Raw genomic sequence first — 25,642 nt, forward strand, 5'->3', positions numbered from 1 at the left:
TGAAGCAGGCGATGCCTGCGGGGTGCCGGAGCCCCCCCACCCGCGCCGATGCCCCTTCCCCATGTGCCCCTTGGCGTGGGGATGGCCACAGCCATGTCCCAGAGGGCTCCCACCCTGCACCCGCTGCCTGGTCCCCACAGACCATGGGTGAGTGCATGCGCACTGCCTGAGACAAGGACCCCCCCTCCTTGGGACAGGCTGAGGTCCCCATCACGCCCCCAAAAGACATCCTGGCACACGGAGGCTGGAAGTGCAAAGGTATTTATTGTGGAGTTGGGGATCCCCGACCCACAGGGGTGGGGATGGGAGGCAGTGGGGGAACAGGGAGGGTGGCGGTGCGGGGCCCTGACTGAGGGGCTGCCATCCCCCCACGGCTGGGTGCCAGTGCCCCCCTCACAGCACCTTGCCGGGGTTCATGAGGTTGTGGGGATCCAGCGCAGCCTTGATGCGGCGCAGGGTGTCCAGCCCCTCCTGGCCCAGCTCCTCCAGCAGCAGCGCCCGCTTGCCCAGCCCCACGCCGTGCTCCCCGGTGCAGGTGCCCCCTGCTGCCAGCGCCCGCCTGCGGGAAGGGGCATCAGGAAATGGGATGGGGACATCCACCTGCCCATCCCCGTTCCCCTGGGATGTCCCCGTCCCCACCTGCCCAGGCGCTGGGTGAAGCCGTGGATGCGCTGGGACTCGTCTGGGTCTTGGGCATTGAAGATGAGGAGGCAGTGGAAGTTGCCATCACCCACGTGTCCCACCATGGGGCCTGCGAGGCGGAGAATGAGGCAGTGAGGACTGTGGTCCCCAACTGTCCCCCTGTGCCCCAGGGGAACCACAGCTCCGCTGACCAGTGAGGCCGGTGTCCTGCAGGTCCTTCTTGGTCTCCACCACCACGTCGGGCAGGCGGGAGATGGGCACGCAGACGTCCGTGGAGTAGCCCTGGGCCGGGCAGGGCACAGCCATGTCACCCACAGCTCTGTGCAGCACAGCCGCCATTGTCCCCGTCCCCGTGCCCAACCCTCACCTGGCAGCCGGGCCGCAGGGCCAGGGCAGCGTACCAGGCGTTGTGGCGCATGGCCCAGAGCCGCCCGCGCTCCTCCGGCTCCTCCGCCCAGGCCAGGCTGGAGCCACCGTTCAGCCGCACAATCTCCTCTGCCGGCAGCCAGGAGCCCTGGGATGGGGCCGCAACGGGACCTGCGGCAGCCCCGGGCACCCAGCCCTCGCCCCGGGACCCCCAGTCCCCATCCTGGGCATCCCTGGGCACCCCTGACACACCTGGTCCCCCCGTCCCTTGTCCCTGGGCATCCCTCTGGACAACCTGTCCCTTTGGCACTGGTCCCTTCCCCTGGGCCCTCAGCAGACCCCCCCCGCCCCCAGCCCATGCACCCATCCCTCACCCTGGTGACCCTCCAGGTCCCCAGAGCCCATTCCTGGGCACCTGTCCCTCATCCCAGGACACCCACGGTCCCCCGTCCCCGGGCAACCATCGCTCATCCCTAGGTGCCCACCATGGCCCCCAGCCCCAGATACCCTGTCCCCAATCCCGGTCACCCCACACCCGTGCCGGTGCCGTCCCTACCTGTCTGCTGCTGCTGCTCGGCCAGGCTGTGCCGGGAGCCATGGAGCTCCAGGAGGAGCGTGGCCGCCTCCAGCATCTCCAGCCCACTGTAGCGGCTGCAGGCGCTTGCCATCACCTCATCCAAAAACTCTGGGCAGGAGGATGCGGCGCTGAGCCCTGACACTGGCCCCCAATCTCCAGCCCCACCACCGGACCCTGGCACCCACCGATGCGGGCCACGGGCACGGCGGCCTGCAGCACCTGGACGGTGCAGGCCACGGCCGCCCGCACGCTGGGGAAGGTGGCGATGGTGGTGGCGGTGGCCTCGGGCAGGGGGTGCAGGCGCAGGGTGGCCTGCGTCAGGAAGCCCAGGGTGCCCTCGGAGCCCACGAAGAGCGAGGTCAGGTCGTAGCCGGCCGCCCGCTTCCTGCATGGGGCCGGTGAGCAGGTGCCCAACGTGGCCACCATCCAACCCGGCCCGGCCCCCGGCACCCACCTGGGCTGGCGCCCGGGGCCGGCGGTGTGGAGCAGGCGCCCGTCCGGCAGCACCACGCGCAGGTTGAGCACGTTGGGCCGCATGGTGCCGTAGCGCACCGCGTTGGTGCCCGAGGCGCCCGTGGCCGCCATGCCGCACAGCGAGGCATCCGCCCCAGGGTCTGCAGGCGCGGGATGGGAACGGGGACAGGGTAGGTGGCTGGCATGGGGATATCCCCACAGCATGTCCCCATGGAACCCCATGCCAAGCCTAGCCGGCACCCCTTGGAGCCCCAGCCAAGCACCAGCCCTGGGACCACGGGGACCCAGCACCCCAGGGACCATGGCACCCACTCCCCCATGGGCACCCCTGGGACCACAGCACCCCATGGGCGACCCCAGCACCCCAGCCCCACGGGCTCTCCAGCATCCCTAGGGGGCACAGCATCCCATGGGCTCCCTGGCAACCCTGGGATCACAGCACCCCCAGCCTCACGGGTCCTGCCAGCACCCCAGTGCCGCTGGCACCCCTGACCCCACAGGCATCCCCAGCACCCCCAGTGCCCCCGGTACCGACGGGGAACCAGAGCCCGGTGCCGCGCAGGTGGCTGTTGAGGGCCTTGCGGGTGACGCCAGGCTCCACCGCCACCGAGAAGTCCTCGAGGCTCAGCTCTGTGATGGCGTCCATGCGGCTCAGGTCGAAGCAGACGCCGCCCTGGCACAGGGGCACCGGTGCGGCTGGGCACGGCCGGGCAGAGAGCCCCAGGCCGGGGACCAGGGGTGTCAGGGCGCTGGGGGGGGCCAAGGGCGCTGGAGGGGCCCATACCTGCACGGCGTTGACGCCACCCTCGAGGCCGGTGCCAGTGCCGAAGGGCACCATGGGCACGCGGGAGCGGTGGCAGAGCGCTGCCAGCTCCTGCACCTGCCCCAGCGCCCGGGGCCACACCACGGCATCCGGGGGGGCGCAGCTGGGGGACAGGGACACACCGCTGCCCCACCGCCCTCCCCCTCCCCGCACCCTGCCCCTCCCTAGCCTCGTCCCCTGTCCCACGACCCTTCCCCTCCGCAGACCCTTTCCCTGCCCAGACCCTGCCCCTCCCCGTGGCCATTCCCCTTCTCTTGGCACTTTCCCAGCAAAGACCCTTCCCCTCCCCAGACCCTGCCCCTCCCCACGACCCCTCCCCTCCGCAGACCCTGCCCCTCCCCACGACCCCTCCCCTCCCCAGACCCTGCCCCTCCCCACGACCCCTCCCCTCCGCAGACCCTGCCCCTCTCCTGGACCATGACCATCCCCCAGTACCCTTCCCTTCCCCAGGACTCTTCCCGAAAGCAGACCCTTCCCCTCCCCAGGACCCTTCCTCTCCCCAGACCCTGCCCCTCCTCATGCCCCTTCCTCTCCCATTGCTCCTCCCCAGCCCCTTCCCCTCCCAGCCCCCTCGCCCCGCGGTCCCGGCCCCGGACACCCACGTGTGCATGGACTCGTCGTGCCCGTGCTGCTCGCGCACCGCCGTGGCCGTGGAGACGTTGGGACCCCCGACCACGGCCCTCAGGGCCTCCACGAAGTCGGGGGGCAGCGGGCGCTGGGGCGGGGAGCGGGAGTCCCGTCACGGTGGGGCCGCAGGGACCCCCGCCCGCCCCCCGGCCCCCCGCGCCCCCACCTTGGAGCAGCAGCTCCGTCGCCCCAGGGCCGCCCCCAGCCCCAGCACCCGCCGCAGGGCCATGGCGGGGACACGGCCGGCCCGCACCGGGACCCTGCCCTCCCCCGCCCCCGCCGGCCCTTCCGTCCCCTCCCACCCGCACCCGCACCGCGCCTTAAGGTGGCTCCGGCCGGCGGGGCCGTGGGGCTGGGACACGGCTCCCGTCCCGCCCGGGGAGGGGGGGCCTCTGCCTCCAGCACCCACGGCGGGGGTCCCCGTGCCCGCCCAGGTGTCCCCACGGCTGACCAGCTGCCACCAGGCCTGGCCTTGTCCCCACAGGGCCACCCACTTGTCCCCACATCGACCCAGCTGTACCACTCCCAGCCATATGTCCCTGTTCCCGTCCAGGTGTCCCCGTGGGAGCCCACGTGCCCCCACACCTGGGCTCCTGTCCCCATGCCTGGTGTCCAGCCAGGTGTCCCCAGCCTGCGCAGGGGTCCCTGCACCTGGCCAGGGCTGTGTGTCCCCACGCCTCAGGCCTCCCGGCCAGCTGTCCCCATGCCCGGCCAGCTGTCCCCATGCCTCCAGCCGTGCCGCCCACGTACCCCGTGGCTACAGGTCTCCTGTCTGTCTGTCCCCATGCCCACAGAGGTGTCCCTGTGTCCCCCTGTCCATCTGTCCCCGGGCCCAGATCGCTGTCCCCACCCAGCCAAGTGTCCCCACACCTCCAGCCGTGCCAGCCAGGTGCCCCCATGGCTACAGCCCTCCCAGCCAGCTGTCCCCATGCCCTGGGAGGTGTCCCCGGGCCCGACGCATGCCCCTGTCCCCATCCACGCGTCCCGCAGACGTCCAGCCGCCCCGCTCCCGCCCGTCCCAGCGCCGCAGCGAGGAGACAGCGCGGTGGGGAGGGCAGCGTTTTATTGCCGGCCTCAGTTGGCCGCCAGGATGGAGTCGATCCAGCCGCGGAGCGCGGTGACGCGGGTGTAGACGCCGGGCACCTCGGGGCTGCAGGTGCTGCTGCCCCAGGAGACGATGCCCACCAGGGTCCAGGCGCCGTCCTTCTGGCACACCAGCGGGCCCCCGGAGTCGCCCTGCGGGCAGCGGGTGAGGGCAGGGGCCGGGGGCCAGCGCCAGCCGCCGGGCGGGGGTCCCGGGGGCACCTACCATGCAGGAGGAGGCGCCGTCGGCGCCGGCGCACACCATCATGTCTTTGATGCGGTAACCCCAGTACTGCTTGCACTGCGCGTTGGTGAGCAGGGGCAGGGCCGCCTGCTGCAGCACTGCCGGCGTCCCCGAGGCTGCGGGCGAGCGGGGCGGCCTCAGCGCCCGCACAGGGGACGGGGATGAGGGATGGGGATTGGGGATGAAGATGACGATGGGGATTGAGGATGACGATGTGGATGTGGATGCGCATGGCGATGAGGCCGGGGATGGGGATGATGATGAGCACGAGGAGGGGATGGGGACAGGGATGGGAATGACCACGGGGACTGGATGGGGATAGGGATGAGGACAGGGATGGGGTCAGGGTTCAGTGTGGGCACAGGATGGGGATGAGGACAAGGAAGGGGATGAGGATGAGGCCGGGGATGAGGATGAGGCCAGGGATGGGGAGAGGAAGATACGGTACCGTTGGGGTCAGTGAGCCCCCAGCCCGTGGTGACGCAGGTCATGCCCCCCGGGAAGTCGTCGGTGGCCTGGGGCAGGCAGACGGGGGACACGCGGGTCGACAGCCGCGCCGGGGTGGCCAGTTTGAGCAGGGTGATGTCGTCGCGGATGGTCAGCATGTTGAACTTGGGGTTCTTGAAGACCTGGAGCAGGCGGCACCGCTCCCAGCGCCCGCACCCCCACCCAGGGTGACAGGCACCAGGGGCTCCACAGGGGCTGACGGTGACCCCGGGGACTCGTGGGGAGCCCGGGGAACGGCCCTGTGCGTCCTGGGCTGACAGGGGTCCCGGGGGTGCAGATCCCTTGTCCTGCGCCAAAGGGGAGCAGGGACGCGACAGGGACCCCAGGGAGCAGAGCCCAAGTTCTGGGCTGAAAGGGGCCTGGGGAGCAGATCCCAAACCCAGGGCACAGATGGGTGACAAGGAGCAAACCCCTGCCGCTGGGGCACTGGGCAATGGGGACACTCCAGGGACACCAATGGGGACTCGGGGGCATTCTCGCTGTGGGACAGATCCCAAACCCTCAGCTGAGCTGTGCCCAGGGAGCAGGTGACGCCCCCAGGCATGCAGGGGTGCCAGGGCGCAGGAGCCAGACCCCAATCCTCAGGACGACGGGGCCGCCAACGCGCCCATGTCCCAGCCGGGGTCACTGCTGGCCGGGGACCTTAGGGCTGCGCCGGGCCCCGCACGGCAGCCCTGAGCGCGGGGCACAGGGGAGCAGGGACAGCCCGCGTCACGTCGCCGCAGGGACCCCAGGTTGCTGAACCGGGGGTCACTTGAGGGGACTGGGGATGGGGTCCCGATCCCTGGGATGAGGGGCAGTACAGACACCCCAGGGGACCCTCAGGATAAGGGCACCAGGGACCCCCTGGGCTCCCCAAGCCTGGGACCAGGGGGACCCAGACCCACAGGGCTCCCCGTGACAGCTGTGGGACCCCGCAGGCGCACGGCCCCGCGCCGACCGTACCTTCTGGATGGTCAGCTTCTGCTCGCCGGGGGAGGTTGTGTCCTGGTCGTACGCGCCCACCACCACGGTGTCGGTGGTCCTGGGCACGGGCAGGCGCTGAGCACCGGGCACAGGGATGGGGGGCCCTGGGGACCCCGTGCCCGGCCCTGGGCTGGTGGGGAGCAGGGCTGGTGGGCGGTAGAGCTGGTGCCTACCTGACGCCGCAGTGGGCGGCGGTGACCACCCAGTTCTCGCTGATCAGCGACCCGCCGCAGAAGTGGAAGCCGTTGTTGCGCTGGCGGGGAGAGCTGTGGTCAGCACCCAGCGCCACCGACACCGCTGCTGGGGTGCTCCATCCCCAGCCCCTGCCCCGCACCCACCCCGGCCTCCGCCCCACACCCCGGCCCCACCGCGGGCGCTCACCTGGAGGGACACCTGCCACGGCCAGGACCCCGGCACCGCCGGCTCCCCGTTGACAATGCGGTTGTAGCCACGGATGACGGGCGCGATGGCGGGCACGCCACAGTCTGTTGGGCACAGGCACCGGTGCAAAGGGGGCTCTGGCTGCCTGGTGCCATGTCCCACTACCACCACTGCCCTCAGTCCCTCGCCCGCCCCACCGAGCCCCACGCCCCTACGCACTGTCCAGGGAGAGGGTGGCACGGGCAGAGCCCGCCAGCGCCAGGCAGCTCAGCAGCCACAGCAGAGCCATCGTCACTCGTCGGAACAGACCCTCTGTGGGGCTCAGCCCTTCTTATACCCACTGCTGGGCACGGCCCTGCCGCTGGCCTTGGCACTGTGGCCTCGGGAGATAGCGTGACACCCGGCATGGCACCAGGACGGGGTCTGGGAGCACACCACCTGGAGCCAGTGTCCTTGGCCAGGCCTGTGGACTGGCACTGGTGAGCTCTAAGTGCTGGCTGCAGTGTGTCCCTTGTGCTGGTGCATGGGGTGGGCTGTCACCGTGTCACGGGGTGGGCTGAGGTTGAAAGGTGCCCTGGAGCTCACCTGGTCCAATCCCAGCAGGGCCACCCAGGGACCTTGTCCAGGCGTCTTCTGAGTATCTCCACGGATGGAAGCTCCGCAGCTACCCTGGGTAAACTGTGCCAATACTCAGTCACCTCAGAGTGAAAACCCGTTTCCTGACGGTCTGAGGAACCCTCCTCCTGTCAGGTGTCCCATCGCCTCTGCTCCTGGCTCTGGGCACCAGAGGAAAGAGCCTTGCTCTGTCCCCGTCACATTCCTCTGTTGCCATCAGAGATGTCCTGTCTTGTCCACATCTCCCTGGACTCTCTCTGTGTGTCCCTGGCGAGCCCAGCACTGGACCCAGCACTCCAGGGGTGGCACCCCATCTCCCCAGTGCTGGGAAAGGGGACAGGGTCCCTCCCTTGACCTGCCGGCAATGTTCTGCCTTCTGTGGCCACGGCTCTGGCGAGGGGCCCGTGGCACCATGCTGGGGCAACCTGGTGTCCACCAACACGCGGGGTCTGGAATGCAGAGTTTGTCCAGCTGCTGCCCAGGCTGGGGCACCAAGTGCACTCGTTCCCGGGGCCAGGACCCCGGGGCACCCAGAGCCTGGTCAATGGCCATGGTGCCAGGGCTGGCACTGTGCCGGCGGTGCAGCGCCGGGTGTCACGCTATCTCCCAAGGCCACAGTGCCAAGGCCAGCAGCAGGGCCGTGCCCAGCAGTGGGTATAAGAGGGGCTGAGCCCCACAGAGGGTCTGTTCCGACGAGTGACGATGGCTCTGCTGTGGCTGCTGAGCTGCCTGGCGCTGGCGGGCTCTGCCCGTGCCACCCTCTCCCTGGACAGTGCGTAGGGGCGTGGGGCTCGGTGGGGCGGGCGAGGGACTGAGGGCAGTGGTGGTGGTGGGACATGGCACCAGGCAGCCAGAGCCCCCTTTGCACCGGTGCCTGTGCCCAACAGACTGTGGCGTGCCCGCCATCGCGCCCGTCATCCGTGGCTACAACCGCATTGTCAACGGGGAGCCGGCGGTGCCGGGGTCCTGGCCGTGGCAGGTGTCCCTCCAGGTGAGCGCCCGCGGTGGGGCCGGGGTGTGGGGCGGGGGCCGGGGTGGGTGCGGGGCAGGGGCTGGGGATGGAGCACCCCAGCAGCGGTGCCGGTGGCGCTGGGTGCTGACCACAGCTCTCCCCGCCAGCGCAACAACGGCTTCCACTTCTGCGGCGGGTCGCTGATCAGCGAGAACTGGGTGGTCACCGCCGCCCACTGCGGCGTCAGGTAGGCACCAGCTCTACCGCCCACCAGCCCTGCTCCCCACCAGCCCAGGGCCGGGCACGGGGTCCCCAGGGCCCCCCATCCCTGTGCCCGGTGCTCAGCGCCTGCCCGTGCCCAGGACCACCGACACCGTGGTGGTGGGCGCGTACGACCAGGACACAACCTCCCCCGGCGAGCAGAAGCTGACCATCCAGAAGGTACGGTCGGCGCGGGGCCGTGCGCCTGCGGGGTCCCACAGCCGTCACGGGGAGCCCTGTGGGTCTGGGTCCCCCTGGTCCCAGGCTTGGGGAGCCCAGGGGGTCCCTGGTGCCCTTATCCTGAGGGTCCCCTGGGGTGTCTGTACTGCCCCTCATCCCAGGGATCGGGACCCCATCCCCAGTCCCCTCAAGTGACCCCCGGTTCAGCAACCTGGGGTCCCTGCGACGACGTGACGCGGGCTGTCCCTGCTCCCCTGTGCCCCGCGCTCAGGGCTGCCGTGCGGGGCCCGGCGCAGCCCTAAGGTCCCCGGCCAGCAGTGACCCCGGCTGGGACATGGGCGCGTTGGCGGCCCCGTCGTCCTGAGGATTGGGGTCTGGCTCCTGCGCCCTGGCACCCCTGCATGCCTGGGGTCGTCACCTGCTCCCTGGGGACAGCTCAGCTGAGGGTTTGGGATCTGTCCCACAGCGAGAATGCCCCCGAGTCCCCATTGGTGTCCCTGGAGTGTCCCCATTGCCCAGTGCCCCAGCGGCAGGGGTTTGCTCCTTGTCACCCATCTGTGCCCTGGGTTTGGGATCTGCTCCCCAGGCCCCTTTCAGCCCAGAACTTGGGCTCTGCTCCCTGGGGTCCCTGTCGCGTCCCTGCTCCCCTTTGGCGCAGGACAAGGGATCTGCACCCCCGGGACCCCTGCCAGCCCAGGACGCACAGGGCCGTTCCCTGGGCTCCCCACGAGTCCCCGGGGTCACCGTCAGCCCCTGGTGCCTGTCACCCTGGGTGGGGGTGCGGGCGCTGGGAGCGGTGCCGCCTGCTCCAGGTCTTCAAGAACCCCAAGTTCAACATGCTGACCATCCGCGACGACATCACCCTGCTCAAACTGGCCACCCCGGCGCGGCTGTCGACCCGCGTGTCCCCCGTCTGCCTGCCCCAGGCCACCGACGACTTCCCAGGGGGCATGACCTGCGTCACCACGGGCTGGGGGCTCACTGACCCCAACGGTACCGTATCTTCCTCTCCCCATCCCTGGCCTCATCCCTGGCCTCATCCTCATCCCCTTCCTTGTCCTCATCCCCATCCTGTGCCCACACTGAACCCTGACCCCATCCCTGTCCTCATCCCTATCCCCATCCAGTCCCCGTGGTCATTCCCATCCCTGTCCCCATCCCCTCCTCGTGCTCATCATCATCCCCATCCCCGGCCTCATCGCCATGCGCATCCACATCCACATCGTCATCCTCAATCCCCATCGTCATCTTCATCCCCAATCCCCATCCCTCATCCCCGTCCCCTGTGCGGGCGCTGAGGCCGCCCCGCTCGCCCGCAGCCTCGGGGACGCCGGCAGTGCTGCAGCAGGCGGCCCTGCCCCTGCTCACCAACGCGCAGTGCAAGCAGTACTGGGGTTACCGCATCAAAGACATGATGGTGTGCGCCGGCGCCGACGGCGCCTCCTCCTGCATGGTAGGTGCCCCCGGGACCCCCCGCCCGGCGGCTGGCGCTGGCCCCCGGCCCCTGCCCTCACCCGCTGCCCGCAGGGCGACTCCGGGGGCCCGCTGGTGTGCCAGAAGGACGGCGCCTGGACCCTGGTGGGCATCGTCTCCTGGGGCAGCAGCACCTGCAGCCCCGAGGTGCCCGGCGTCTACACCCGCGTCACCGCGCTCCGCGGCTGGATCGACTCCATCCTGGCGGCCAACTGAGGCCGGCAATAAAGCGCTGCCCTCCCCACCGCGCTGTCTCCTCGCTGCGGCACTGGGACGGGCGGGAGCGGGGCGGCTGGACGTCTGCGGGACGCGTGAATGGGGACAGGGGCATGTGTCGGGCTCGGGGACACCTCCCAGGGCATGGGGACACCTGGCTGGGAGGGCTGGAGGTGTGGGGACACACAGCCCTGGCCAGGTGCAGGGACCCCTGCGCAGGCTGGGGACACCTGGCTGGACACCAGGCGTGGGGACAGGAGCCCAGGTGTGGGGGCACGTGGGCTCCCACGGGGACACCTGGACGGGCACGGGGACCCCCGCTGTGGGTGCTGGAGGCAGAATTCCCCCTCCCCCGTGCGGGCTGGCCGTGTCCCCGCCATGGCCCTGCGGCGGGTGCTGGGGACAGCCCTGGGGCGGCGGAGCTGCTGCTCTAAGGTGGGGGCATGGGGGCGGGCAGGGGTTCCTGCGGCCCCACCGTGACAGGACTCCCGCTCCCCGCCCCAGCGCCCGCTGCCCCCCGACTTCGTGGAGGCCCTGAGGGCCGTGGTCAGGGGTCCCAACGTCTCCACGGCCACGGCGGTGCGCGAGCAGCACAGGCACAACGAGTCCATGCACACGTGGGTGTCCGGGGCCGGGACCCCGGGGCGAGGGGGCTGGGAGGGGAAGGGGCCATGGAGGGGAAGGAGACTGTCATCCTACCCCCCTGACCCACAGCCTCACAGCCCCCACGGTGGGACACTTTGGTGACAGCAACTTCCTGTCCCTTCTCATACAAGGACACCCCTGTGGGACAGGGATGGACAGACAGATGATGTCTCCATCTTGTCCCATCCCTTAATACCCCCTCCTGCACCCCTCCATTTCCCCCAAAGCCCCTCATTCCCCCCCACCCCGTGTGTTGGGGGACCCCCACTAAACCCCTCGGCACCCACAGCCTCCATGTGCTGTGATATCTTTTAGGGGGGACAGGACACCCCAGCCCCTCCCCAGAAGAGCCCCTCCCCCTGGCAGGCACACGCAGACACCCAGGAGATGGGGGGGTTTCTAGGCAAATCTTTATGCTGCTGGGGGGCAGGGGGCTGAGTTTCGGGGGGCTGCGACTCTGTAGCTCTGGGAACCAGCAGAAGCTCCCCCCGCGTTCCAAAGGCACCAATTTCGGTTACAGCTGGTAGGGTAGGAAAACCCATGACGTGACAACGCACAGGTTAGACCCCTCCTGCCCCAGCCCCCCCTTGTCACCCCTTACCCCTCTGGGGACCCATATCCCCAGCCCCCAGCGCAGAGAGGGGACGGCACCACCCCTCCCTGCCACACTGTCCCGCCACGAGTGCTGGGTTCCACACCATTAAAATCCGCTGGCGGCCGGAGGTTCCTCAGGAGCCCCCCTGCCCCGAGAATGGAGCAGCCACAGCATCGCCCCCAATCGCCAGGCACATCCCTGTCTCAGGGACACGGCCCCACGGCCTCTCGGCCAGGAACGGCTGCTGATTTTTTACGGAGAGAGGACAGCGGGGAGCGAGTGGGCACGAATCCGCCTCCCAGCTTGGCTTCATTACGGGCACGGCTCCGAAATCAATCCTGGCCTCCGGTCGGAGGAACAGGAAGGGGGACGACAACCGCAGCCCCTCACCCCTCTATCAGCAGAGCCCCAGGCCCCCGGTGCGCGTGGAAGTCTCTATGTACATGTCCGCTTACACCGGGTGGAGAGGGCTCCCGTGGAGGGGGGACGCGTGTCTGGGGACGGGGCGAGGGCTGTGGGTAAGGGACAGCAGCCCGAGGCCATCACATGGCTGCCAGCTGGCCCAGCACCATCCTGAACTGCTGCGTGCTGTTGGCAAGGTCCTTGACGCGCTCCACCATGTCCTTGGAGGCGGCGGGAGAAGGGTAGTGGAGGGCGGCCGCCTTGGTGCTCACCACGATCTCCTTGAGCATCTCGCAGAGGAGGTTGCTGTAGTGCATCACCTTGTGCTGGACGTCCTGGGCCTTGGCCTGGCGGGACAGCGTGTCCCCGATGAAGACCAGCTTGTGAGCGCTGAGGATGACGAACTTGCTGTGGGCTACGAAGATCTTGGGGGGCTGGTTGGTGCTGACGGCAGTGAAGAAGGCGTCGACAGCGTTGGTGAGCGTGGTTAGGTTGGCCTCGCACTGCTCCAGGTAGAAGAGGAGGAGCTGGCGGTCGGCGGGACACAGGGCCCCGCCGCCCCGCGCTGGGCCGTAGTGCTGGGGGGGGCTCCAGTTGGACAGGTCATTGTCGATGGGGCGCGTCACCTCCTGCTCCAGCCGCTCAAACTGCTTCAGCTGCAAAAGTGAGGGGCGTGAGGCAAGACAGCCATCAAGCCAGCGCCTGCTCCCCTCCCTGGAGCCACCACCATGGGTGGCCGTGGCCACCGGCCCCAGGTGACGGCTGTGCCCCAGGGAACACAGCAAGGGACAGTGCCAGCCCAAGGGCAGCTGCGCCAGGCTCCTCTCCAGGAGCAGGGTGCCGGCGTCCCTCTCTGCTGGCATGGCGCTGGGGGACAGCCACGCAAGACGGGGCCGTGGTCCAGACTGGCGGCGGGGAGTACAAGGGGAACAGAAGCCAAAACCCTGCTGCCCACCCCAAGAGCTGTGCCCAGCAGCACCCGCCTGCCCCGGCTCCATCACCTGCTGGTGCTCCAGCTGGTCCTTGCTCTGCCGGATGATGTTGCCTTTCTCCAGCAACTCCTTCTGGGTCTTCTCAAACTCCTCCTTGCCCTGCAGGGAACGAAGGGGAGCGACACGGGGGTCAGCAACACCAGCCTTGCCTGCCCTGGGACCCCCCTGCGCCCCGCAGTCCTCAAGCCAAAGATGTGAGCAGCAGAAGCACCACCGCAGCCAGAGCTGCCCAACGTCCCTGCGCTGGGGAGCCGCCGGCACAAACCCACCCGTGGGGAGCCGCCCCGCTGCCCGCACCCACCTGGAGATGCACGTAGTCGTAATCCTCCATCCAGCCGCTCTCGCTGTTCTCGTAGGGCCCGTCGGGCGACTCCTGGGCCAGCAGCTTGGGCGGGGAGGGCAGGGGCCGTGACTGGATGCTGCTGGCCTTGTCGGAGGGGTGAGGGGGCCCGTGGCCGCCGCTCTCCGCCGCCGGCTTTGTCCGTTTGAAGAGGAGGGAGGCATTGCCGTGCAGGAAGGAGGCCAACTGCTTGGTGTCATCGGGCACACCGCGCGAGTGCATGACAAAGTGCTCCAAGTCATCCGTGCCTGGCTTGCCGCCGGCCAGGGCGCTCGGGGCCCAGTGGCAAGCGTCCAGCGCTTGGCCGTGCCGTGCCAGCGCCTGGTAGACCTCCTCCATCTTCTGCAACTGCTTGCTGAGCTTGGTGTAGAGGGAACGGTCAGAGGCCTGGGCGGCGTTGCCCACTGCCCCCCGGGCAAACTCCAGCAGGTCCCGGAGGGCCGTCCGGACGCCCTCGGCTGCCCCGCGGATGCTGGCGGCGTTGGCCTCCATGTGCTCGGGGCTGCGCCAGTTGGCACCGATGAAGGACATGAGGTAGGAGACGGCGCCGCCGACGCCATGCTGGAGCTTGGCCAGCGTCTCCATGGCGGCATCCAAGTCCAGGGAGAACTCCTTGCCGGCTCCCTTGGCCAGCTCCTTCACAGGCACCACGTCGAGCGAGGACGTGGAGATGTTGCTGCGGGTGCTGCCCGTGCTGGAGGCCGAGAGGCGCTTGGCGTCGGTGCCCTTGGCCTCGCGGTCCACTTGCGGCGGGACATCGTAAATGTACTCGCCCTCCGTGTCCAGGGAGCCCTTGCCCAGGGCGTGCAGGTCCCGGGGCACGTCGTACACCTCCTGGGAGGGGAAGGCTGACCCCCCCAGCTTCCTGAGGCTGGGGGGCACATCGTAGATCTCATGGGAGAGCTGTGGCTCCGGTGCGCCTTTCCCGGCCGCTGGTGGCACGTCGTAGACGTCCTCCGGTAAGTAGGGCTCCTGCTGGGCCAGGATGAGGGGGTGGCGGGAGGGGTCGAAAGCTTTCTGCTTGGCGAAGGCGGGGGGCACATCGTAGGTCTCCTCCCGTGCCAGGCCATCGGGCACGTCCTTGCTCACCGAGGGGGGGACGTCGTACACCTGCAAGGGCAGCGGCAGGCACTGTCAGCGTTGCCGGAAGAGCCCACCCAGGTCACGCTTCGACGTGCAGGTGGGCTGTGCTGTGCCACGGCGCACGTTAAGTGCCAGCCCCGGGGAAGGGGACGGTGCTGGGTGCGCATCAGGACAGAGCCGTGTGCCCCATGGGCACTGCTGCACCCAGGGAGGCTGCCGCAGCCCTGCCGCAACAGCCCCAGCCTCCCGTGTCCCCTTTGAGGCAGGGATCACAAAATCCTAGAGCAGCCCAGGTCGGAATGGATCTCAAAAGATCACCTAGTCCAACCTCACCCTCAGATGACAGCATCTAGCACCCCATCCCCTCACATCGTGAAAGCCTCCAGTACCGGAGACGCCACCGCGTTCCCGGGGAGGTTGTTCCAGTGAATGAACAACTGTTTTCCCTGTGAAACATGCCTTTCTTACATGGAGAAGCTGGGAGCTTCCCAGCAGCACTTACGGTTTGGTGCAGGTTCTTCTCCACGCTGGGGGGCACATCATAGATCTCCTGCCCTGGGTCCTGCCCGTTGGGACCCTTCACTGCCATGGGGGGCGTGTCATAGACCTGGACGGAGGTGGGGACACACAGGATGGTTGTCAGGGATGTCGCGGGCACCCACCTCCTCCCAGGGACCAGCTGGAAAGGATGGAGGCCCCAGAAGAAGCCCTGAAGCCCATAACACTCCCAGTTTGGGGTGTAATTTGCCCAGGTTTGGATCCCAGGCTGAGCCCAAGCATCTCCTGTGCTGGGGGATGGAGCCAGTGACCCCCCGCAACCCGCTGAGCGGCCTCACCTCCTGGCTGAACTGGCTCGGGACCCCCCCTCGGACGGGCGGCACATCGTAGATCTCCTGGGAGCCTGCGGAGAGGAGGTGGCGAGGGAAATCGTACTCATCCTGCTCGCCCTTGGGGGAGTCGTAGACGTACACTTGCCCCACACGAGTGGGCACCAGAACCTGGCAAGAACAAAAAAGACAAAGTGGGCACCACCGAGCATCCCCAGCTTGCCCCCCAACCCCGCATCACCCCCCCCCCCCCCAAAACCCAGCGACGGGGCTGGAGAAAGGACGGATGCCAGATTTCTGTACCAGACTGTACGGCACCAGGCAAACCAGTGCCCACGGGAGGGCGCTCCCCGGCCGGGCGTTGCACGCTTCTTGCGGCGACGCCGGGGACGAGGGATGATATCACCAGTTATTTATAGCGGCGAGCCTCGGCGAGAGACAAAGCCCAGCCGGCACGGCCGTGGCGTGCAGGATGGAACGGCCGATTTGGGCATCGAGCCGCGGGCAGGGATCTGCCAACGCCCGGAGGGCGTTGGCAGATCCCTGCCCGCGGCTCGATGCCCGCCTTGCCGTACCGTGGGGACACGAGGAGTGGCAAATAACCAAACCCAGAGGGTTGTGGCAGCCAGCTGAGGTGGTGCCAGGGGGCAAGAAGGGCTGAGCAACCGGTGGAGGTGCCAGGTAGGTCCTCCCTTTTAGGATGCCCACGCCCTGGTCATGATTTGGCAGCGCCCCCCCTCCACCCCCGCCGCCCTCACTGGCTGCTTCCCAGAGGTGTGAGTCAGGGTAGCCTTCCCGGAAAACATGATGCCGAAAGCGCGCCCCGACGGGATGACGTGCCAGGGAAGGGGCAGAGCCGTCGGGAGGAGTCCGGTGGCCGGAATGCAGCCATTAGGCCGGCCTGGACAGGGCCACCACATCGGGATCCCCGTCTTGGGGACAGATCGGTGGCTCACGCTCGCCTCACCGCCAAACTCAACCAGCAAGCGCTGGCAGGCTCCCTGGCATGGCTGGGATACGCTGGCACTGGCTGCGCTGCCCCTGCCCGCACCCCCGGGAGGAAGAAAACATGTCAGCACCGTGCTGGGTACCACAGCTACCTCTGTAGCTGCAGAGTCCAGCCAAGGGGCATCTCCAAGCAGCTCTTGGGTCACCAGCACCCTGTGCCCACCCTGGGCATGGCTGCCGAGCCCTTGGTGACACTGGCAGAGCCCACACGAGAGACCAAGAGACCTGAGAGCCAAACGCCACGCCAGCCCTGAGCTGGGTAGCCCGTGCCAAGCAGGGTGCCTCAGCCACCGCAGGGACCTCCCCGGTGCGCCTGCTCCCGCCAGCGGCGTGGGGAAGGACGCCCACGGACCCCCCCCGCAACAGGTGCGAAGACGTCCTGCTCCAAGAGACGGTGGCAGGTAGATAAGCTGAAGCCCCACAGCCCTGGCACCCACTCGCCACCGCAGACCACCCTGCAACCGCGCTGCCAACCCCCAGGACCCCCATCCTACCTTTCCCTGGGGCTTGTGCCCTTCCCAGCTCCTCATGTCCAAGGACGGGGGCACCTGGTAGATGTCTTGAGCCTGACCAGCCGAGGGAGGAACCTGGTAGACGTCCTGGGGGGGGCTGGCAGAGCCCCCGGGGTACGCCTCGGCCGCTGGGCCCAGAGAGGGGGGCACCTGGTAGATCTCCTGGCCGGGGCTGGGAAAAGCGTGGGGAGGTGTCTGCTTCGGGTAGGCGGGCGGCTGCTTAGCCGGGGCAGGCGGAAACTGTCCGGTGGGCGCCGAACCCGGGTAGAGACCCTGCTGTCCCTTGCTGGGGACCGGCATCAGGTAGACGTTGTCCCCTTGTGGGGCATAAGCAGGGTGCATGGGCGTGTACTGCGAGGCGGGCGACAGCGGGGTGAAACCCCCTTGGTGGTGGTAAGGCAGAGCCGGCTGGGGCACCGGTGGCTGCGGCGGTGTCTGCCCTTGCGCCGGGCCGGGCGCTTGCTGCTGCTGCTGTTGCTTCTTGTCGTACATCCCCACCAGGATCTTGAGGCGGTTCCCGGGGACGATGCCCTGACGGCCGTGGAGCGAGCAGAGCCACCAGCCATCCAGCCCCTGCGTGTTGCGTTCCAGCACCGTCATGATGTCGCCTTTGCGGAAGGAGAGCTCGTCCGGAGACTCGGCCACGTTGTCGTACAGCGCCTTGGCCAACACGTTCTGCAAGAGAGCCCCGCGCCGGGGCGGTGAGCCGGGCCCGGCCGGCCGGTGGGCCGTCATCCCGGCGGCGAGGGGACGGAGGGGGTCCCACCGGCTGGGGTTTCTCTCCGCTCCGGTCGCCTTTTCCTTCCCCGCTGGAGTTCAACCCATCCTTCCCGGAGGTGGTGCTGGGAAGGGGCCGGGCCCTTCCGCCTCCCCGGTTTCGGGGGGCCCTCCTCTGCCTTTCCCTCCCCTCTCCGCCGCCACGGGGAGGAAGTGCCAGGGCGGTGAGTCAGCCGTGGCCGTGGCCGTGGCCGGCCCCACGCCAGCCGCCGCTGGGCCCCAGCCCCCCCCCCCCGCCGGTTTTCCAGCCCACGGTTACCGGTTGTCCCCGCGGCGGGCCCCTGCGCCACGACGTCCTGCCCGCGTCCCGCCACGGGGGCACCTGCCGCAGCTCCGCGGGACAGGCCGCGGCCTGCCGTGGGATGGCGGCACCGGGGGTCGCGATCGGGGGCCGGGGGCCGCCCGGTCCCGCGTGGATCCGCCGCCCGCTGCCGGCGCCCATCCCGCCCGGCAGGGAGGCCCGCGGCCCGGGGAGCGGCGGCGGGACAAGGCCTCACCGCCCGCGGCACGGCGGGGCCGGGCCAAGGTCAGGCGCGGGGGCTCAGCCGCCCGTGATGAGGCGGGGAGGGCCCTGCCCGGGGTCGGGGGGCGCCGGGCTGCGGCCTTCCCTCACCCTCCTCCTCCGCGCCGGGGGGGGGACCCCGGGGGCCGTCCCCCCGCGGCCCCACGCGTGTGCGCGTCGCGTCCCGCGTCCCCCCCACTCACCAGGTAGTTCATCTTCCCGCGGGGCTGCTGCGGCCCTAGCGCCGGTCGGCCGGGGGCCGAGGCCGGGCCGGGGGCGGCGGGGCGGGCGGGCGGCGCGGTGGCGGCGGCGGCGGCGGCGCCGTGGGGATCATCGCCGCGCGGGGCCCGCCCGCGCCCGCGGCCCCCCCGCGCCCATTGGCTGCGCCCGCCCGGCGGGGGGCGGGGCCGAGCGGGGTGGGCGGGGCCGAGCGGGGATGGGAGGGGCCGGGAGGTGGTGGGCGTGGCCGTGTCGGGGTGGGCGGGGCCTGGCGGGCGGGAAGCGGGGGCAGCGGCACCGGCAGCGGAGGGGGCGGGCAGGGGGTACCGGGCGTGCAAGGGGTGGGCACGGGGCGTGCAACGGGTGACGGGGGTGCCACGGGGGTGCAAGGAGTGTGCAACGAGTGCGCGAAGGGTAACGGGGGTGTCACGGTGGTACAAGGGGTGCATAACGGGCGTGCAACGGGCGTGCAAAGGGCAATGATGTGTAGTGGGCGTGCAAAGGGCAACGGGTGTGCAAGGGGTGTGCAAAAGGCAACGGGCACGCAACGGGGGCGCAAAGGGTGAAGGGTGTGTGATAGGTGTGCAAAGGATGTGTAATGGGGGTGTAACGGGGGTGCAAAGGGTGTGCACAGTGTAAAGGGGGTGCAGCAGGGGTGCAAAGGGTGATGGGTGTGTAACAAGGGTGCCAAGGGTGTGTAACAGGTGTGGAATAAAGGGGGTGCAAAGAGCGTGCAAAGTGTAAAGGGTGTGTGATGGGCGTGCAAAGGCTGTGTAAGGGGGATGTAAAGGGTAACAAGTGTGCAAAGCTGTGCCAGAGGCAGGGGGGGTGCACCGGGGGTGGAACGGGTGTGACGGCAGCGCTGGAGGTGTGCCCCGGCCAGGGGCTGCGGCGAGCGTGACGGGGGTGCAGTGTCACAGGTGTGCCACGGCTTTGGGCGTGCACCTGCATCTGTAGGGGGTGGGGGCAGCAGGGGAGGCGTGTGTGAAAAGTGCACAACAGGCGTGCAGCGGGCGTGTAACTGGGCGGGTAATGGGGGTTTAATGGGTGGGGGGATTGGGGCAGGTAATGGGGACGCAGGCGCAGCGCCTGCGTAAGCGCGTGATGGGTGTGCAAGGCGGGGGGGGGGCGACGCGTGCAATGCGGGGGCACGGCGGCACGCCACGGCACGCCGCCCGCCCGTCCAACAGCCCGGCCACGTGGCCCGCAGGCGCCTCGACGGCGGGCGAGCCTGGGCTTGACGCCGCCGCCATGCGCTGAGCTGCGGTCCCTGCCCGCGGCACCCGCGCGGGGCTGGGAGCAGGCCGGGAGCGCAGCCGCTGGGGCTCCCTGCGCGCTTCTGGGAGGCACGCACGCGAGCTGCACGGACACGCACGCCGCTCGCCGAGCCAGCGTGACCCCAGCACGGTGACGCACAAGAGCGAGCAAGACACAAGGACGCCCAGTGAGTGCGCAAAGCACGCACGCACGCAGCGAAGCACGCACAGGGTGCCCGGGCCCAGGGAAACCGAGGCACGGCCGATACCCAGCAGCGGGGGCTGCGGTCGCGCCCACAAACCACGGCCGCCTCAGCAGGCGCAGGCGCAGGCCTGTGGTTTCCTCTCGACGGCGGCAGCGGTGACAGCGCAGGGATCCCCGGGGCGAAGCCACCACCACACGACTTCAGGCGAGCGCTGAGGGGCCCGCGAGCTCCCTGCTTTGGGAGTCGGGAGCAGCAGGGATTTCACGTTTCCCCTCCTTGCTGCGACGCTCCGATTAAAGCATCCCCTGTCGATAACTCTGTCCTGGCCATTGTTGCATTGCAGTGAAAATCGCTGCTTGCGTCTGCGGAGCACCCCGAGCTGCCAACGGCTCCCGCGCCCCCCTGCTTCCGCCGAGCGCCCGGCGGGGTGACAGGCACCAGCAGGTCTCCCTTTGGCTTCTCCCACCTCTAAGAGAATGAAATACCAAACAGAAGATCAGCAGCGGAGCGTTACAGGGGGCCCTGCGGCGTTGGGGATGCCCAGAGCCGGGCCGGGGCAGCCGCAGCGTCCCTGTGCCGTCGTACAGCGAGGGCTCCTCACTGACGGGGCTGGGTGTTCCGGGAGGGATGCTGCTTGGGATGCAGGTTGCCCCAGCGATGGTTGCTATGGAAAACACATCGACGGTGAAATTTCCAGCCATATCCATGTGTCCGTCCTTGTTTTTGGGAGAGTCTCCCTGCGTCCGGTGAGCCAGGCATGGCCGGCTGCGCACTGGGCAGGCTGCTGCTGCGTCTGCCGGGGGACTGCATGCTCAGCCTGGCTTTTCCTGGCTTTTCCTGCTGGGTCCTGGCACAGGAAGGTGTCAGAGGACCCCAAATGGGGGGTTTGAGGGAGCACTTTGGGGGCGCAGGCTGTGCCGTGCCATGCCGTGTTAATTGGCTAAATGCTGATTAACGCCCCGTTGGCCCAGCCACGCCCCAGCCACTGGACGGGATGTGTTTTGGTCAACCCATGCCAGGGACAGCGGGACGTCCCGGGAAAGGGGGGTGGCACTGGGACGCTTGTTGGGCTGAAGCCATCCCCAGTGGGGAGCAGCGGCTCCGGCCTTGGCTGCCAGCTTCGGTCCGCGGCACCCAGTCCGTGCTTCGGAAAGCCGCTCCCGCCTCCCAGAGCGGCAATGGGATTACACGGGACTGAGTCTCCAAGCAATGAACGGAGAAATAAATCCTGTAAGGCAGGACAGGATTTATTAGACTTCAGTATTCTGGAAATAATGAGGACATTTCTCTCGGCTTGTACTATCACGGGACCCTGCAGGATCACAACACGGATTTATCCCCGGGCCTCTCCGAAGTGCTGGGTCGGTTTCCAGCCTTTCCGGAGAGTGGGATGGCGGGGCGTCCCCTTTGCCTCCAGAAAAGCCGAGGCGGAGCGCGGGCCTCGAGCTGCCCCAACAGTAGCGGCTCTGTTCGTCTCCCCATTCATCCCGCGGCGAGGGCTGGCACCGCTCCTTGCCCCCGGCCAGGGCTTGCCCGACCTCAAATGCCGGCAGCGGCACCCACCACCCTGTGGGGGGCTGACGTTCCGGCTGCGGGGGGACGCCTCCTTTTCCACCTGCCAGCTGCGGCGCGGCACGCCATCACACTGTGTCCCGTGCCCCAGATCCCATTGCCATCCTCCCGCGCTGTGAGCTGGGCCTTTACTCCCGCATCCTTATGGCCGAAGCAGCTTTAAACGCACGACGTTACCTCCCCGCTCATGGCTCCCATGGCCCCGTGACAGCCTCCCCCGGGCAGCGTCCCCAAACGCGGTCCAACAGCTCAACAGGGGCGAGCCCGCGGGCGCAGGTCGGCCGCAGCGGGTTTTGCCGCGGCTCCAGAGCACGGCCGCCCCGACAGTCGGGGCCTGCGGACACAATCGCTGCCTTGTTCAGGGCCCAGCCGCACAAGGGGCCCCTTCAGGCGGGCGGGGAAGGGGGAGCTCCTCCGAGTGAGGTGACGCTAGGGCTGAGAGGGGCTCTTCCGAGAGCCAAAATTATCCCGAGCGAACGCCCCGGGTGGGTCCGGACCCACGGAGGACACGTGAGCTTCCTGGAGAAGGTGGGAAGCTTCCCCCCCTGCTGAAGGTGGGAACGTCTCAAAAGAGGGACCCACACCTCCTGGGAGCTTTGCTCCTTCCAGAAAGCTCAGGGCTGGCGGGGATGCCGGGGGCTGGCGGGTACCGGGACCACCCCCCTTCGTGGGAAGGCGGCTGGGCAATGGAAATAGCAAGCGGATTGGCTTTTGGCTTTTTTTTTTTTTTTTCTTTCCCTTCTGAAGCAGCCAAGCTGTGTTTTCTGGAGACCTGTAAATCACTCCTCGTCTTCAGGAAAGAGAGGCGAGGAATACATGATCCAACCAAGCAAAAACGCGAGACGCTTGGGAGCGTGCGCGCGCGCGGAGGAAGCCAGGAATCGGCCCCAGGCTGGCGGCCGCCTCCCGACCGTCCCACCGAGCCCGTCCCAGCTTGCCGGGCCGGGAGCTGGCACCGCAGCTCAGCATCGTCCAGCCCAGCATCCTCCAGCCGAGCCGAGTTGAGCCAGGCATGCCACGCTGCCGCAAACTGGGAGCCCAGCGGAGAGAGGAGCCGAGGCTCTCGGCCACCGCTGTTAAACCACACTTTTCCAGCAGGTCAGGTTGCTTCCAAGATTTCAAAATTTTCCACGTTTGCTCAGCTGAAGAGAAGGAAAAATCTCAGGGAAGAGAGGCCAGAGAGCTTGTGGAGAGCAGAGCTGGCGCTGGCAGGCAGGATCCCGTAAACTGGGGGTCACTGATTTTCCCAGTTTACCAGCGTGCTAGCTGGCCAGATCCCACTAACACATCGTCTGCATGCGTGTAAATTCAAAGCCTTTCCCACAAACCATCCAGAGCCTGATGCTGCTGCAGGGCTCTCTCTAGACACGGCCTGGAGCTCTTTTTTTTTTTTTTAAGGCTTTTAAGAGCAGGGCTGGGTTTGGTGCCTCCAGCTTTTGGGATCTCCAAAGGTTTCCCTGAGGCATCTCTGTTCAGCTCTTGCTTGTAACCCAGCACACAGAACCATCTTCCGTTTCCAGACCCCAAGACGCTGCCGAGCCCTAAGATGCAGCCGCATTGGAGGCCCGACAGAGCCAGCAGCACCCAGCAGCAGCCGGGACGCCCATGCCAAGGCAAGGATTTTGGTCTGCAGCCCCCGGGGAGCCAGACACCGCAGGGACCCAGCCTGTGTGGGGGTAACACCACCCTTCCTCGCCTCCGTCCAGCGCGCAAGGAGCCAGGACTGCAGTCACGAGGTGATACAGGGCAGAGAAATCCCCAATATCCCCTCCTCTCCTCAGCCCCAGCAGAGCAAAGCAAAGCAAAAGGCAAATCATTTCCCCTGCCACCTTACACCACTGCTCACTGCCAGCCAGCAGTCCTGAGCTGAAACCGCCTCGCAACAGCACCCTGGATGAGGACTCCAGTTGTTTCTGCAACCCAAACCAAAGCAGCAACTGGCTTGGAAGAGTTTGGAGAGGAAAACATGGCCTCACCCCCACTTTTTTGTTTCTGTCCAATTTCAGGCTCGTTTAAGCAGGTCCCTAACAGCCGATCCCGTACGGAACAGGGCACCAAAGGCTGCAGCTCCCCCAAGCACATGGTGTTTTGTTCTCATCTGTCCTGCAACGCGGCCACAGAGCAAGGGCTGACTCAGCAGCTGACACGTGAGCCCAAAGCTGAGACCACGCTCAGAGCCGTGGGCAAGTGGCCAGCGGCAGCATCGCTCACCACCCCGTCAGCAGGAAGGATGGGGCTTGCGCGGCTTTCCCCTCGCCAAGCGGGCTCAGAGCATCCCGTGGGGGAAGGCTGGTGAGCACCTCTGCTCCATGGATGTGCACGGGCCAAACCTTGGGAGGCAGAGAAGGGACAGCCGAGATGACGGTGCATTGCTGGCCTCCAGCTCCGGCTGCTTGCTTCCCACACAAACCACGCTGCCAGCAGGCAAGAGTGTCAGGATGGAATACTTTATTCACGTGAACGCTCGGATCCTGGCTCGTCCTGCCTGCTGCAGCTGCTCCCATCTTCTTGACAGCATGAACAAGGAAAGATTTCTTCATCGCCTTGCTTAAACCCCCCCAGCATCATCAGACCCCACAAACAAGTACAGACAGTTCGGCTTTGTCCGGGCAGGAGTGCGGCACGGAGGGGCAGGGAGCGCTGCGGGGCTGGCAGAGCGGGGAGAAGGGCTCCAGCCCCCAAACAGCTTACGCAGGCACAGCAGCTGTGAAACCTTCCTGCAGCTCCTCTCTCAACCAAATACACCAGCTGAGCCTTAACCCAGGCTCCAGCACCCTCCCAGCCTCGGGAGCTCATCCTACTGCCAGAAGCACCCGGGGATGGTAAAGGATGGATGCCACCATCTCTTCTCCTTTGAAAGCCGCCTACCAGAATCACACTGGTGTCTTCCGTCACCTGCTGGACAATTTACCCCTCAAAGTGTCCCCTGCCCACTGACAAACACCCTCCCCAAACTATTACAGTAAAAGGAAAAACCTGTACGTTGAGACATACAGGCTGAGTCCTGGGTAGAGAACAGTTTCTGTGCCTGGTGGTCCGGTGGTGGCTGGCAGCCCCCGACCAGCACTCGGGCACAGCAGGGAGCAGGATCCCCCGCCGCCACCCCCCGGAACCTCAAGGCTTCATCCTGCTCAGTCTGATGTCGCGTTCAATTTCGAACTGCCTGTGATCCACGCGCTCCAGGAATGCTTTCCTCTCGATGTACCTGCAGGGAGACAGAGGCAGGGGCTGTAAGCAGCGCTCGCAGCAGCCCGGGGCAAAGCCGACCCGAAGAGACAAGCAGGGAGGGAAGGTATCACCTGCCTCCCTCCCTCCGTCCCCATGAGCGGATCCCCGCACTGAGCGTCTCCTACAGACACCAAAACCGCTCCACAGCCTGCTGGGTGTCTCCTGGGGGATTTGCAGGTGTCTGGGGTAAAGGGTCCTCACAGCTTGTAGGTCAGAGCTACAGGTTGGCTGCTTCTGGTTCCAGCTCTTCTCTTACGGCTGAGGAATGACCTTGCAAACAGCTCGGACGGGCGCAGGGCAGGTCCTCAGCGGGAGAGGAGCTCAGAGTCTGCCCAAGCGGCTCTGCCCACATACCCCCGGCAGAGCAGCTGGCAAACCCAACCGCAGCAGCCGATAACGGGCGCAGGGAGCGTTAGGGATGCAAAGAACTCCGCTGAGCAAGCCTGCAGCAGCTCAGGGATGCAGGCCAGGGGTTTCCCAGCCACAGACCAGCTCCTAACCACTGCTGAGTACTTACTGCTCCCTCTCAGCGAGGCACCTGAGTGCTGCAAGGAAGAAGGCAAGCACGTGTGTGCCTGGAAAAGCACCTTGCCGCTCATTAACGGCATGCAGCTGAATTTTAATATACTTTGCTGCAAACCCTTGCCACAGATAGCCTGGGGCTGTGCTACTAATTAACCTACAGAGGGAGTGAAATTGCAATTCAAAACAGGAGCCGTAATTGAATCATCACGATTGTTTTGCATTTGTTCCAGGGTGGCAAACGCTCGGCTGCCGTGACAAGGTCATTATGCTTGGCACTGGCGGGAGATGCACAAGCTGCTGCGTTCGGCTTCTCTCTGTCCATGGCTGCTTTTCCTGCGCCGCAGCTGGTGCCTGCCAACCAGAGAAGCCCACTGCTTGAAACCAAGACTGAAGGCTGCAGCAGACAGAGAGATGAACACTGCAGGCTCTGTGGGTTTTCCAGGCTCTTGGGTGGCTGGCAGTGTGCATGAAGGTGCCTAAGACCCAACTGGCTGGGAAGGCTGAAGCCTCCTCCCACCACCATCAATGGTCCCTCTACCACAGCGGGGCTGCTCTGCCTTTGGGGA

General features: G+C 67.5%; 5 protein-coding genes across 9 annotated transcripts in view; 1 reads left to right on the forward strand and 4 right to left on the reverse strand.

Annotated features, from left to right (window-relative positions):
* Positions 1 to 245: 245 nt before the first annotated feature.
* LDHD (lactate dehydrogenase D) lies at positions 246 to 3,785 on the reverse strand. Of its 4 annotated transcripts, none has more exons than XM_086758034.1 (11): positions 3,676 to 3,785; positions 3,523 to 3,597; positions 2,844 to 2,985; positions 2,595 to 2,732; positions 2,040 to 2,199; positions 1,771 to 1,970; positions 1,565 to 1,693; positions 1,010 to 1,137; positions 834 to 924; positions 640 to 751; positions 246 to 559 (listed from the first exon to the last, which is right to left on the reverse strand). In XM_086758034.1, exons 1-11 carry the CDS (start codon positions 3,736 to 3,738, stop codon positions 394 to 396), a joined length of 1,404 nt encoding a protein of 467 aa, XP_086614160.1. In that variant the 5' UTR covers positions 3,739 to 3,785; the 3' UTR covers positions 246 to 393. The 4 variants fall into 4 exon arrangements, with proteins under 4 accessions (XP_086614160.1, XP_086614159.1, XP_086614161.1 ...); XM_086758033.1 differs by having other exon boundaries at positions 2,591 to 2,732; positions 3,485 to 3,597; XM_086758035.1 differs by having other exon boundaries at positions 640 to 677; positions 822 to 924; positions 2,591 to 2,732; positions 3,485 to 3,597.
* Positions 3,786 to 4,583: 798 nt separating this feature from the next.
* Positions 4,584 to 6,979, reverse strand: LOC147599138 (chymotrypsinogen 2-like). Its single transcript, XM_086758242.1, has 7 exons — positions 6,910 to 6,979; positions 6,691 to 6,794; positions 6,483 to 6,562; positions 6,289 to 6,367; positions 5,285 to 5,465; positions 4,819 to 4,952; positions 4,584 to 4,745 (listed from the first exon to the last, which is right to left on the reverse strand). Exons 1-7 carry the CDS (start codon positions 6,977 to 6,979, stop codon positions 4,584 to 4,586), a joined length of 810 nt encoding a protein of 269 aa, XP_086614368.1.
* Positions 6,980 to 8,007: 1,028 nt separating this feature from the next.
* Positions 8,008 to 10,387, forward strand: LOC147599139 (chymotrypsinogen 2-like). Its single transcript, XM_086758284.1, has 7 exons — positions 8,008 to 8,077; positions 8,193 to 8,296; positions 8,425 to 8,504; positions 8,620 to 8,698; positions 9,511 to 9,691; positions 10,018 to 10,151; positions 10,226 to 10,387. The coding sequence occupies exons 1-7, from the start codon at positions 8,008 to 8,010 to the stop codon at positions 10,385 to 10,387; spliced, it is 810 nt and encodes a 269-aa protein (XP_086614410.1).
* A 1,037-nt stretch (positions 10,388 to 11,424) lies between these two features.
* On the reverse strand, positions 11,425 to 18,410 carry BCAR1 (BCAR1 scaffold protein, Cas family member). 2 transcript variants are annotated; one of them, XM_086758228.1, is made up of 7 exons: positions 18,274 to 18,410; positions 16,774 to 17,466; positions 15,281 to 15,442; positions 14,947 to 15,051; positions 13,323 to 14,471; positions 13,031 to 13,120; positions 11,425 to 12,685 (listed from the first exon to the last, which is right to left on the reverse strand). In XM_086758228.1, the coding sequence occupies exons 1-7, from the start codon at positions 18,283 to 18,285 to the stop codon at positions 12,170 to 12,172; spliced, it is 2,727 nt and encodes a 908-aa protein (XP_086614354.1). In that variant the 5' UTR covers positions 18,286 to 18,410; the 3' UTR covers positions 11,425 to 12,169. The 2 variants fall into 2 exon arrangements, with proteins under 2 accessions (XP_086614354.1, XP_086614353.1); XM_086758227.1 differs by lacking the exon at positions 18,274 to 18,410 and having other exon boundaries at positions 16,774 to 17,616.
* Positions 18,411 to 23,754: 5,344 nt separating this feature from the next.
* CFDP1 (chromatin remodeling protein CFDP1) overlaps positions 23,755 to 25,642 on the reverse strand; it is a 65,600-nt gene continuing 63,712 nt past the window's right edge. The window contains exon 7 of the mRNA XM_086758019.1: positions 23,755 to 24,528. Coding sequence (XP_086614145.1) covers positions 24,438 to 24,528 — 91 coding nt within the window. The 3' untranslated portion in view covers positions 23,755 to 24,437. The remainder of the gene's footprint in view (positions 24,529 to 25,642) is intronic.

Source organism: Chlamydotis macqueenii, chromosome 13 (genome assembly GCF_036417535.1).
Source record: "Chlamydotis macqueenii isolate bChlMac1 chromosome 13, bChlMac1.mat, whole genome shotgun sequence".
Classification (NCBI taxonomy): domain Eukaryota; kingdom Metazoa; phylum Chordata; class Aves; order Otidiformes; family Otididae; genus Chlamydotis; species Chlamydotis macqueenii.

Bases quoted from the DNA above. Each gene is read 5' to 3' on its own strand.
- LDHD (XM_086758035.1), bottom strand. From the start codon at position 3,738: ATGGCCCTGCGGCGGGTGCTGGGGCTGGGGGCGGCCCTGGGGCGACGG. The intron at 2,986-3,484 runs GTGGGTGTCCGG...CCTGTCCCCCAG, and splicing joins CACGACGAGTCCATGCACAC to CTGCGCCCCCCCGGATGCCG. The intron at 2,200-2,590 runs GTACCGGGGGCA...CCGCGCCTGCAG, and splicing joins CGGGCTCTGGTTCCCCGTCG to ACCCTGGGGCGGATGCCTCG.
- LOC147599138 (XM_086758242.1), bottom strand. From the start codon at position 6,979: ATGGCTCTGCTGTGGCTGCTGAGCTGCCTGGCGCTGGCGGGCTCTGCC. The intron at 6,795-6,909 runs GTGCGTAGGGGC...TGTGCCCAACAG, and splicing joins TGCCACCCTCTCCCTGGACA to ACTGTGGCGTGCCCGCCATC. The intron at 4,746-4,818 runs GTAGGTGCCCCC...CGCTGCCCGCAG, and splicing joins ACGGCGCCTCCTCCTGCATG to GGCGACTCCGGGGGCCCGCT.
- LOC147599139 (XM_086758284.1), top strand. From the start codon at position 8,008: ATGGCTCTGCTGTGGCTGCTGAGCTGCCTGGCGCTGGCGGGCTCTGCC. The intron at 8,078-8,192 runs GTGCGTAGGGGC...TGTGCCCAACAG, and splicing joins TGCCACCCTCTCCCTGGACA to ACTGTGGCGTGCCCGCCATC. The intron at 9,692-10,017 runs GTACCGTATCTT...GCTCGCCCGCAG, and splicing joins GGGGCTCACTGACCCCAACG to CCTCGGGGACGCCGGCAGTG.
- BCAR1 (XM_086758227.1), bottom strand. From the start codon at position 17,526: ATGACGGCCCACCGGCCGGCCGGGCCCGGCTCACCGCCCCGGCGCGGG. The intron at 15,443-16,773 runs GTAGGATGGGGG...TGTTCTTGCCAG, and splicing joins GGCACAAGCCCCAGGGAAAG to GTTCTGGTGCCCACTCGTGT. The intron at 14,472-14,946 runs GTAAGTGCTGCT...CTGCCCTTGCAG, and splicing joins AGAAGAACCTGCACCAAACC to GTGTACGACGTCCCCCCCTC.